Raw genomic sequence first — 12,332 nt, 5'->3', positions numbered from 1 at the left:
TACCTTCTATGGTTTAGCCTAGAAGACAGACACATTTGTGGATCAACAAATTTTCGAAAGGAAATACACTTTGTTGACTTCATCAGCTTTCCTCACTTTGCCTGCAAAGACATCTGTAGAATTAGGACTAGGAAAACCTTAATTTTTTCCGTTCTTGACTTCATCAGCTTCCCTCTTTCTGTCTGGAAACTATATATAGACCATAGACTAGAGTAGGACCTAGTTTTTTCCTTCCTCGGCTTCAACAGCTTCTCCAGGTCTGCCAGGAAAGCTACCTTTAGATTTTAGACTAGAGAACTTCTCGACTTTATGACCTACTCCTTACCCATCTGCAACGGTATCTATCTACTATAAACTAGAGAAATCCTTAATTTTTTCCTCCTGAACTCAAGGATGTTCTTTCGTTCGATGATGAAACAACCTTTCTGGTTCGAACTCTATAACAAGAGCACAGCGGTAATATTAGATCTGAGCTCGCTAACTGTGTGCTCAAAGCTAGTCAAGGAGTGTCTGTCATTACTAGAAATAGCATCTAGTTACTTCATCATCAGGCATGGTCATAGCGGAATCGCTGATAATTGCCAGGGGGAGGCGGGTGGGCATCCTTGCCCCGCTCGCATAAGAATGAGACCGAGTTGGATCTCTATTGGCATCTTGCGTTCTAGTACTGGACTAATGGACCTCGAGTCATAAACTTACCTAATCTAAGGTGCTAAGAGGTTTTCAGCTACAATTCATTCTTGTGGATTTCTGTAGACTTAACTTTATGAACTGACTTTGTGGAGTTAATAAATTTCGAAGCTTGATTATATTGGATCAGATTTAAATTATAATTAGGAATATGTTCTACTAATGCCATTTTTAAAGCTGCTTTCTTTTTATTTAATTCTCTAAATTCTCGGTTTTCAGATTAACTGGCAAGAACGTTGTGTAGAACTTCAACTCGAGCTGCATCGCTCCAAGAATCAAGCCGGCCGCATACGTGATATGCTACGTGAAAAGGTGAGTTCGTAATGGTTTTCCTGTTTTTTCAAATCTCTTTTATTTGAATATTGTAAATTATGTGCCTAAAAGTAGACTAGACACATTTTACGGCTTAACATGTCTCGACTGAGGGCAGCTTGTATGCTGTCACGTAGAATGAAAATTAAATGCGCTTTTGGGAATAATTCAAATGTGTGTATGAGCAGCGGCATAGGCGAGAGGACATTGAAAAATTAAGAACAAAAAAGTGTGTGTGGCACGAAAGATTATCCCATTGGCGACACTCAGCCGTTGAAATTAATAGAGCGAAATGAAAAAGAATGTTTTGAGAGTTTGGAAGCCAGTTTGCTGTAGTTGAATTTTGGCATTCTTAGTTTGGTTTGACGCAGCCCACTCTTTGTGTGTGTGTGTGTGTGAGAGTATGAGTGAGTGTTTTTTTATACTTTGGCGCGCATAGGCGCTTCATTTATTATTTTCGTCATTAATTTGGCGTGCACGTATGACATGCAATTGTGTATACATATGTGTGTGCGTGGGGTGGCTCATGCGGCAGCTGTCAAGGAGACTTTAATCCTCGTCATAGAATCATACGCACATTCAGCAGCCGCCTACCCACTCGCGAACTCTTGTTTAGGCCACTCAAAGCACATTAGCTCGCTACCTTCAGGGTGTCCGGGAAAATATGTATTAAAATTGAAGTGAAAACGTGGTGAAAGAACAGCGACATTCCAAAGTCTGGCTATCTATCAATTTTTTTGAATCGGCCTTGAAAGCAATATGTATTATTAGCTGTGTTGTTGTAACGACTAGTATTTTTTGTAAGCCCAAAGAGCTGCTAGAACTTCAAAATAGAATTTTCCGCAATTTGGCGAATCCTGCCGAGTTGAGAGTTCCTGCGGATCTTTTACGGTTTCCTAGAACTAATTGTCATGGAAACATTGCTTGAAATCGCTTTTTTGAACTGTTTAGAGTCTTGTTGTTGATTGTTTAGAGTTTAGAGTCTTAAGTTCATGTTAAGCGGTGATAAAAGGTCCTTTGGTTTGTTAAGATTTTATATTCTGAACAATCTCAAAGAATTTTAGTAAATCCAGCAGGTCCATAACTAATAAGTCCGATTTGTCTTTGATTACTTCTTGACAGATATAATTTTTTCAGTTTCTTGCTAGAGTTGCTCTATATTTTTGTTGTCGGTACCTTGTTGGTATTCGTCCAACGTAACGCCTTTTAAGTTTTAATTGCCGCCGACTAGCTATAAGATGTTTTATAAACAATCCGGAGCTCTTTACCTGCTGTAACTTGAGACTGTCTGCCTTTGGGGTTGCGATTTTGCAACAGAATTCCTTGCTATTGTTTCGGTTTTTATCCATATTTATAATCATCTATATAAAGTTCTACGCTTTGATGATGTTGTTCGCTGCAAATTGGTACTGGAAGCTCATCGTTTTAAAAAAATTATTTTCTGGTATATAAGAAAGTGGGATTAAGTCAGATTTTTAGACCAAATATTATATATTCCGAGACTCGTGTTGCTTTGCCTTTAACCGGCTAAATTTTGGTGTGATTATTATGAGTCTTACATAGCGTTTCACAAATTGAACTTTAAAATTTTGTTAAAAGTTCGAAAACATTGGATCTCCATTCTCTGGCACCACCTTACTTCCTTTCTTTCTAATCATCAACTTTCTAATTACATTTCTACAAGCATAATTTTAACCACAACTTGTCATATTACTGCGCCTTACATCACCACATTCTCAAAAACCCTTTAGTCCTGCCGCATACGCACGCATTTATTGTCAAAATGTCGTACGTTCTGCGCATATTAATTCACCACCAAATAATTTAACCCTAATAAAGCTTTCCTTGAATCAGTCCATGCAGCGGCGCACCCGCAATTTTGTTCAATACTTTTTTTGTGGAACGAAGTTTATGGGTTTTTCAATTGCTTAGACATAGTTAAGCCTTTTTTAATAGGTAAATTTCATTACCAAACATGCTTCGTAAATATTTGAAGAAGAAAATAATCAATTAAGCCATCCACTCGTTATGCTTAATGAATGCTAACGAGCGTGTAAAGCGTGATCGAATTGAGGGATTTGAGCTTCACACCACTCCTTTTGCATCGTGTGTGTGATTATGCGTGACTTGTAAAATTATCGTGCGTGAGAGGTTGAAAGGCAGCTTTTTACTCAATCGAAGTGAGTTTCATTTTTTTATTAAGAACGTATTGACGTATCTCATAGTCTGTCTCAGATCACAAGGGGACCAGTTAAAGTCATAGGTGCAGATATTCCCTTCCATTAAATGTTATGTGTCCGCTAAAAAAATCGTCACAACATCATTTCTTGTCTCAAGTTTCCAAAAGCTGTACCTTTCGATTTATACTTATAATCTACATCCGAAAGAAAGCACCGCGTGGTAAGGCTTTCTAAGTACGATACATTGTCTACCCGAATATTAGATGGATAACCAAGCGAATCAAAACGTAGGAAGCTCTCGCACGATCTCTCGAAAGCCTTATACAGTCATTGTAAGGGAGGAAGATCCTAGTCTATCAGGCACTGGTACTGAAACGATTAAAATAATAAATATTTGTAGGCATTCGGCTTGTTGTAAGATTAGCCGTGTATGAACACATCCGTTTTATAACAGTAGTATTCTCTAGATAGATGATACTTCGATCAAATATATATTTTTTCTTGATAAATACGATAACGAAGTATAAACGGTCTTACTTAGTATTGAAGTGAATTTTGTTCTTAGGTTGGTCGTATTTCTTCATCTAAGCGTCGATCCCCCTCTTTTTATGATAGTAGTAACAGAAAAGTTCCTGGTAATAACTCACTTAGACCGAAATTTATCAAGAAGAAGCATAGAGAGTCAAACTGCATCTCTCTACATCAACTCTAGCTTCAGGCTACCAGATCACTGCAGTGTCTTCCAAATGAACGTGGCTGATGGCAATTTAGCAGTTGATGTACTGCTCCGAACTTCAGCTTCCTGCAGAGAGATGTGCATTCATTCCGCCAGCAGAACAGTTATATTGGCTTTGAATTCGCCGACCGTGCACTTAAAGCTAGTCAAAGAGTGCATGACTTCATTAGTAATAGCGTCAAACTTCTGCCGTATTAGATTTGCTAGGGTACCGGGTCACAGTGCAATCGCCGGAAACTGCAAAGCCGATGAGCTTGCTAGGGAGGACATTCTTACCCCAAATTCTTTATCCGATTGGAAGTGAGTTAATTTTTGTTGAGTTTTTGGGTATCACAAAGTACCAACGTTCACAGCTATCCAAGTGAGATCCACCGCTACGCGCTAGGATCAGCGCTATGACCTAACCTAACCTAACCGGTATAGAGTCAAAAATAGGCAAAAAAAAAAACGTTTGAAGGCCACGCATACTTTCATATAACGGTATTCTACTTTACTCACTAGTTCTGCCAAAATAGCAGATAACAAAATAAAAGTCGGTACTAACGTCGCTTTTGAACACAAACTTCGTATATTGAAAAATATATTTGATGAGTCAAACCATCTTCGAAAATAACGGTTTAAGCTTTAAACGCTAATCGTTTGGTAAAATTGAAGCTTTCAGGCGGAAATTCAGCACCCTTTTATTGTGTTCATCAAAAGCCAACTTTGATTTTTCAACATTAGTTGATTTTCAAATTAACTATCCCCTTACCTCCTCTACCAAAAAATAAACTTAACGCTTTTAGCTTCCAATTTTCTAACATTTAAGCATGTGTTGCCAAATTTTTATTGCCATTAAAATTTTATTGTCAGTTTGCGATTTGCTTCGGTTTTCGTAGGAACTTGGCTGCCCTCTGCCTCTCACGATTTCTTCTGCTGTGGTATTTGTGCGGCATTTTATGCGCAATTTTTTCCTTAACGGTACTAAACTTGTATTTTATTACTTTACAAGAATGTTGCAATATGTTTGCCCATAATTTTGTTGCGAAATACCGTTATGCAGTTAACTATTGGTGTGTTTTTTTGGAACAATTTTGGTTTTCAGCGGTCAATTCGCCTTAACTGCTGCAACACAAAACTTACTGAGTTTATAGCTCAGTTGTTTTTGTGTGCAGATTTCTTGTTTTTGTATTTTTTTTTTGGCAAGCGTTTATACTTTTGTGTTATATTTGGTGGAAAAAATATTTTTTGGGTCTAATAACTTTTGGTTAAAAAAAATAATAAGAAGTCAAGTGAAGGTCAAATATAGGCTGATATATTTTTTATTCTCTATGCTACGCTTACGGATGTACTTTTCTCCCCCTAAACTATTTTTTAACCTGCTTCTTCCCCGCTCTTTTTTAATTCTTCATATTACAGCTCCCCTTGCAACTGTTTTCTCCCCTTAGATCTTAGCCTTACTGTACCATATTAACCACCTTTCTTCACTTTTTTCCTACTCACCTTTATCTACTTCTCCACTTCCCCTATTTTACCTTCTTTTTAGCACTACATTTGTTATTAGTTAGTTGGGCATCTTGCCAATTGTCCTTTTTGTATTATTTGACATTTTACTGCATATTTTCAGGCGCAACATTGTTGCCCAAAACCATTCGCTTTTGCCAGCTTTTACAGTGTTGCTGCAATGCATGCACTTTACTGATGTTTTCTTGTATGTATTTTCACTTTTATTATTATTGTGTTTGTATTGTTGTTTTAACATCACTATTTATTGCCACACAAATTGCTTGCAACGTGAGCATGAAATATTGGCGTGTTTTGCGGTTAAGTTGTACTGTTATTGATGCGGGATTTTTACGGAGATTAAAAAATTTTTTATGTGCCAAATATTTTACCCACATAATTTGTGGGAATTTATGCACTCGGACCTATATTTATGGTAAGAATTGTGATTTATTTTATTCAAACCATGATATCGTGGAGGAGAGTAGATGGATAAGTTGCGTCTTCCATAACTTTTAGCCTCACCGTGTGAGTGCCAATGAGGCAGTGTCCAGTTAGGACTGGTTGCTGAGCAACACTTGCGTCGCGCGAAGCCCATAGATCCAGCGCCTGAATGCACGAATGATTCCGCTGTGGCCAGGCACCCAGGCAAGTTTAATCTGGAAGTGGCTTGATGCTACATAAACTCCTTGACTATTTTGAGCTCGATGTCAGCGAGTTCAAGGCCTGTAAAGCATTATTTATATGCTATTGGAATGGTGGCATACTTCCCTAAGAGAAGCCGCACTTCGGAGAGGTACGTCTGTTGCTAACTTGGTGGCTGCTACTTCTGCTTGTAAGGCACTACAGTGGTCTGGCAGTCTGAAACAAGAGTTCAGTGAGAGCTCCTGATAGAAGATGGAGGGGAAGTCTTTCTTCCTCATGAGTTTCGATCCATCCGGAACCCTTAATATGTCTACTTTCCCGAAGTCTCATAGCAACCTTCGCAGAAATGCATTTGCCGGCTGTGTTCACGAGTGCTAAATGTTGAATGGCATTGAGTGCCATTGTTGGGGTTGTAGGTAGATCACGTTTCCTAAAGAACTCGCAAAAACATTTGAAGAATTTTATAAACAGGTTGAGAATTATGGATTTGATTCCATGGAGCTAATGAAATGTATATATATATATATATATATGTACATATATAACACTTAAGATGACAAACACAGATAGTTATGTTCCCCTTTAGGTCAATTATGTTGAACTTGAACGCAAGTTCAAAACATTTAGCTTATCAAATTATTTATAAATCAGTGGAGAATTGCGACAATATTGTCAATGAAGTTAGTATATCGAGTGAGATGATGGATTAAGACTGGCGGCTAAAGCATTTTAAGAGCGACAGTGTAGTATAGGGAGTACAAACGCCTATCGAAGCTATCCTCGCTTTTTCTTTGAATTTTAAAATTTTCCACTGCATTCCACAGGCCTCTTATAGTCTACATTTTGCGCACAAAACTATGCAACTAATTTAATGATACTTTGCATACCGAATTCATTGCACACTTAGATTGAACTATGTAACTAGAAACTTTCCAATTGCAAAAAATAAAAACGCTATTTACATTCAAATTTAATTGTTTTATGAGTTTGCTACTTCAAAATTCCATAAAACTTTTGCGCGCATTCGCAGTGTTGAAACAAAACTCCACTCACAGTGTGCATACTTTTAAGCTGTTAACGAATTCCACTTTCAGTTTGCATACTTATAGGCTGTTAATAAATTCATGTCCATTTCCAATCTGTATGCGCGCAAATGAAAAATAAAAGTTGTGTATATTGGAAAATATGGTACGGAAATCAAAGCGGTATAGCATACTTTTGGGCGTAAATATCATATATATTGCTAAATTTTTAAAAGCTTTCGCAACCAAGGTAAAGAAAAATTTTTATTTTGGAAAAAATTTAATTTCGAAATTTTTTATGAAAATATTTATTTTGAAAAGAAATATACTTTATTTTAAGAAAAAAAACATATTCTTAAATTTTGTTTTTAAAACCAATTTTTTGGATATAAAATTTTATAATGCGCAGAAAACTCTTATCAACATTGTCGTTATATTCGCACAAGAACTTTATCACGCTTCCGCCCGTGCATTTCCGCTGCTGAAAAGCGCATTTATTATTAACAGTCATTGTTGTTGTTTTGCTTTATTTATTTAAATATTTTATTGTTATTGATTATAATGCGTATGATTGCATATATGCTGAATGGCAACCTATGTCGGTTTGACATGATTTGCTGCGGTTGGAACTGTCGTCATCGTTAAGCGTTGGAGCCAAAAATAACGAATAGTGTTATCGATGACTTTCGAAAGTAATGAAAGTTGCAAAATATATTTCATTTTGATTTGTGTTATTATTTTGCAATTAAATGCTTGAAACCTTTCAAAAATTTTTAAATATTATTTTATACCTAAAACCGGTTACTGAGGTTACTAACCATTTAAAATTTTCGCCTTTTTCTATACTAAACAATATTTTGAGATTTAGAAAATTACAGATAATAGCAAAACACCGGTTACTGTACTATATGGGTACTTTTTATTTCCTATCAGTTTAATCAATGCTCAGTTTTTGACTCTATTAACATTATATATATCGCTTTAGAATGCAAAAAATAAAACCGGTTACTGAATGTCTATAACATTAAAACATATCAGAATCGGTTACTTAATATTCACTAAGTAACCATTTGACGTTTTTAATAATGAGTGTAGTAAAATAAATTTCCGAAGTGTTGGAAATATCAGATAATAACAAAAAACCGGTTACTTAACTACGTGGGTACTTTTTCTTTCGCTTCAGTTTTATAAAAACCTGTTTCTCAACTTTACAAACATTATTTATTTCACTTTAAAATCTAAATAAACCCGGTTACTTAATATCGTTTTTATACCATTTCTAATATGAGAAAATCTTTTTCAAGGTAAATTTAATAGAAGTGTAAAATTTTAATAAAAAAGAGTTCAATGCATTTAAAAAAATGACGAAAGTTGTAAAACCTAAAGTAGGAAAAAACCCGCTTACTTTTTACCCGCACATATTTTTAATATTTTTAGTGCATATTTAGTTGATCAATATATAAAAATTCATATTTCAAATGTAATTATAACAATTATTTGGTAATCATTTACATATTACCAATCACGGGTACTTGGTATTCACTTTCAAATATTACGCCAGTTATCAAAATGGCTTTTAAAAAGTGTTTGGCAGCATAAAATTATATAAACACTGCACTAAAATGTTATTAAACCGATTACCGGTTACCCATTCCATGTAACCATATATTTTTCTACATCACTATCACGACGAATTTTTAATGTTCCACTTGCATACATAGATATGCAAATATATGCAGTCACTCTCGCATACATTCACACTACAACCAACACTCAGCGCCTATGCATATGCAACAGTTACCGGTGTATTCATATTTTCAACACGCCATACGCTTAACAACCATATATAAGTAGTTATATTGTATGTCGAATATTTGCTTCGTGTTTATCATGACTTGTTCTATTTAAATAGACACAATGAATGGCGTACAAGTCATTGCGCCTCGATGTAGGCAATGCATTATATTGAGATGAGCAATAAGGTGGGTGGTGCGCAGGGCGCAGTATATACACAAAGCGCAGCTATGGAAAGTGTGTTAGTATTTGCATGGCTTTGTTGCAATGTTCTATGTTTGACTTACATACATATGTATTTGCCTAGATGTATGCTTCAATAGTATCAACTTGCAGCATACGGGCATGCTGCGAATGACAGTTACACGGAAGGATACGCGTAAGCGATCAAATGAAGTGAAATGAAGGCAATGGAAAATCGGTGTAGGCAAAGTGAAGTGGAGACACGAAGTGGCGGCTCGAATAAAATGGGCGTTGAAGCACACATTTTTCCTATCCATGCAAAATCTGTAAAACATTAAATCACACACATATGCAGCCTTGTAATACGGATGCTATAAATATATATGCTTGCATAAAAATTGCCATATTTCACCAACATATGTATGTCATTCGTGATAATAGTAGCTGATGGCTGCTGTGCTTTATTATTGCCTACATGTAGGCGTTGCATTTTATGTTAACTTCAATGCGCTACATTTTGCTTTCATTTCCTTTTTCAACTGAAAAGTTAAAGTTTTTGAAATGCATTGCAGGAAGTTAGTGTCTCTGCTTATGTATTTGAGGAGTTGAAGTGCATTAATCGACTTTTAGGCGTTGAAATAGGTATGTTTTCACAAAAATGTTTAAGCCCTTTAAATTCAGAAATATTTAGTTAAAATATATTTGCTTTGTAGAATTATTTTTAATGCCAAATATGTATTCATGAATGTTTGCATATCTTAGGGCGTTTGGTTCAAAATGACACAGTAAAGGCAAAGGGGTTTAAAGACAATTTTACAGTTCTTTAAAGAATTCTTAATTCATTCACGTTATGCAGCATATTTCGGTATGCTATTTAATACTTATTTTTATGCAGTTTAACATATAATTAGGCGCTATTATCAAAAGATTTAAGAATAACTATTTTTATGGCTTTGATCATAAGACTGAAACGAAATCGAGTAATGTGATAAAATTATAATGGCGTTCGGTTGCACTGGCATACTATTTAAATTTATTATTAAAAGTTTCAGAAGTATACTTTAAGGCGCTTGATTTTTCAGAATCCTGAAATGCTTCACTAAAGTGTGTTATTTAAGAGTGTCACACACTAAGTATAGCACATATTTCAAAAAAATGTTCACTCTGCATGTTTATAATCGCAATTTTTAACATACATACGGGCGCTAGCATATCGTTATAGGTGTATATTAGAGTTAGTTTGCAATTTATCGTAGTTTTTGTATACTTTAGTATTTTTAATATATATTTTAAATATTTTATGTGGGTTTTAATGCTTTGGCAGCTTAAAACATATACTTTTAGGCGCATTATGATGTTTAAAGGCTGAGTGCAACACGTAATTTTCAACTACTGAGAGCTACAAAACGCTCTTACGTTATTTGCATCTAATTTTACTTTGGCTCAACGTCTCACAATCCACATACTTTTAGGCGCCTTATAGAGATTAAAGTATTTTAAAGCATAACGCCAGTTTCAAAGCATATTTAAATAGTTTTCCTACGCATTAACAAATGATACATATGAAATACGCTTTTGTTTGACGTTCGGTACAACCTTTCCATTCGCAAAACTACAACGCCACCTCATATCACAGATTACTTACCCCATGGGAACTCTTTATGGCCGCACATTGCTAACCAACAACAACAACAGCAAAATTTTGGTGGCAAAATTACCAACACATTCATACTTGAAGTCGCTTTAATTATTGTGGAGTGTGTTTTGATGGACGCACTAAATGATCGGCAATTGCGTATACGCAGTGTTACGCACTCACACCCATACATATAACCGGTGCTGCTGTGCTGTGTATGTGCGTGCGTGTAGGGCGGTAAAGGCGCAAATGTGTTTTAGTATTCCCTCAGCGACGCACAACTAATGCGTCGGCCAACTGACTGACGAATGAATGCGCATTAATGAGTAAACGCACACACAAATATATAGAGTGTATATGTGTGTGTGGTCATATATTAACGCATATATGTTTATTTAACAGCATTAATAGTGAAAATGAGTTAATAAGTAGGCCAGCGGTAGACAAAACTGTGCTTATATTATATATGCTGCATACTCTCGGGCGCACTAATTACACACAAATATATTTACAGTAATGAGGAATACAAAACAGCAAGAAATTCATATACTCTATTTATATAAGCGTAATTAATGTTATCATAACATAGCTAGCGACAGTTCTTCATATATATACACACACACACACATATACATTTTTGTTTATGTAACTATATTAGCTTATCATTTCGGCGGTGTGTGCACGTTTGTTTATAAGACACAGCAATGAGCAAATGTTTAACATCAAAAAATAATTAACACCACACAAAATAAAACACGCAGAAGAAGAAGAAAAATGCCAAAAAGCTTTCAGTGTACGTGTGTGTGTGTGCATATAAATGCTTCCGCATGAGTTATAATTACGTTAGTAAATGGCCAACCCGCAAATATGTAGACATAAAGCAGCAGCGTTGTCATTTCAATGGCAAATAGGCTTTAAGGCGCAATTTTCGGCCCCAAAAATGTTGTATTACCTAAAAGTAGGCTTCAAATTTACATAAAATTGTTTAGTGGCGCTAGTAGAGTCTTTAAAAGTGGCTTAACATTGTCGAAATTATTTACTTAAAAAATCAATAAATATAAGAATTGCTGATTTCATACCCAAAAGTAGTAGTTAAAATTATATAAATAGTATTAATAACGGCATTTGAACCTTCGAAAGTGGCTTAATTTTGTCGATTTATTTATTTACGCGTAAATAAGCGCGCATGTAAGAATTGCTGTTTTTTGACCTAAAAGTATGCTTCAAATTTATATAAAAAGTAATAATAACGGTATTTAAACATTCGATGGTGACTGAACTTAGTCCTGTTTTATTTATGCGAAAATATACATAAATAAATATGGCAATTTGAGAATTGCTGTCTTACATATCCTGAAACTATGCTTCAAATTTATGTAAGCAATGTCCCTAACGGCATTTAAATCATATAAATAATATTTTATAATAACGGTATTTAAACCTTCGAAAGTGACTGAACTTAGTCTTATCTTATTTTTGTGCAAATATGCTTAAACTGATATGAAAATTTAAGAAGTGCTATCTCACATATCCTAAAACTATGTTTTAAAAATTTATGTAAAATATGTTATTAACGCTGTTTGAATCTTCGAAAGTGACTTAAATTGATTGAAATTGTTTATTTAAGCGAAAATATTGTTAAGTGATGATGC

At 35.1% G+C, this 12,332-nt stretch overlaps 1 protein-coding gene across 10 annotated transcripts in view; it reads left to right on the top strand.

Moving 5' to 3' along the window:
* The window catches only part of LOC106615088 (uncharacterized protein CG43867), a 266,508-nt gene that overhangs the window by 38,408 nt on the left and 215,768 nt on the right, over window positions 1–12,332 (top strand). For all 10 annotated transcript variants that reach the window (XM_036376967.2, XM_036376966.2, XM_070110439.1 and 7 more), the window contains one exon: window positions 910–1,002. In XM_036376967.2, coding sequence (XP_036232860.2) covers window positions 910–1,002 — 93 coding nt within the window. The remainder of the gene's footprint in view (window positions 1–909; window positions 1,003–12,332) is intronic.

Source organism: Bactrocera oleae, chromosome 5, assembly GCF_042242935.1.
Source record: "Bactrocera oleae isolate idBacOlea1 chromosome 5, idBacOlea1, whole genome shotgun sequence".
NCBI classification, from domain to species: domain Eukaryota; kingdom Metazoa; phylum Arthropoda; class Insecta; order Diptera; family Tephritidae; genus Bactrocera; species Bactrocera oleae.
This window is presented reverse-complemented; position numbering and strand designations above follow the sequence as displayed.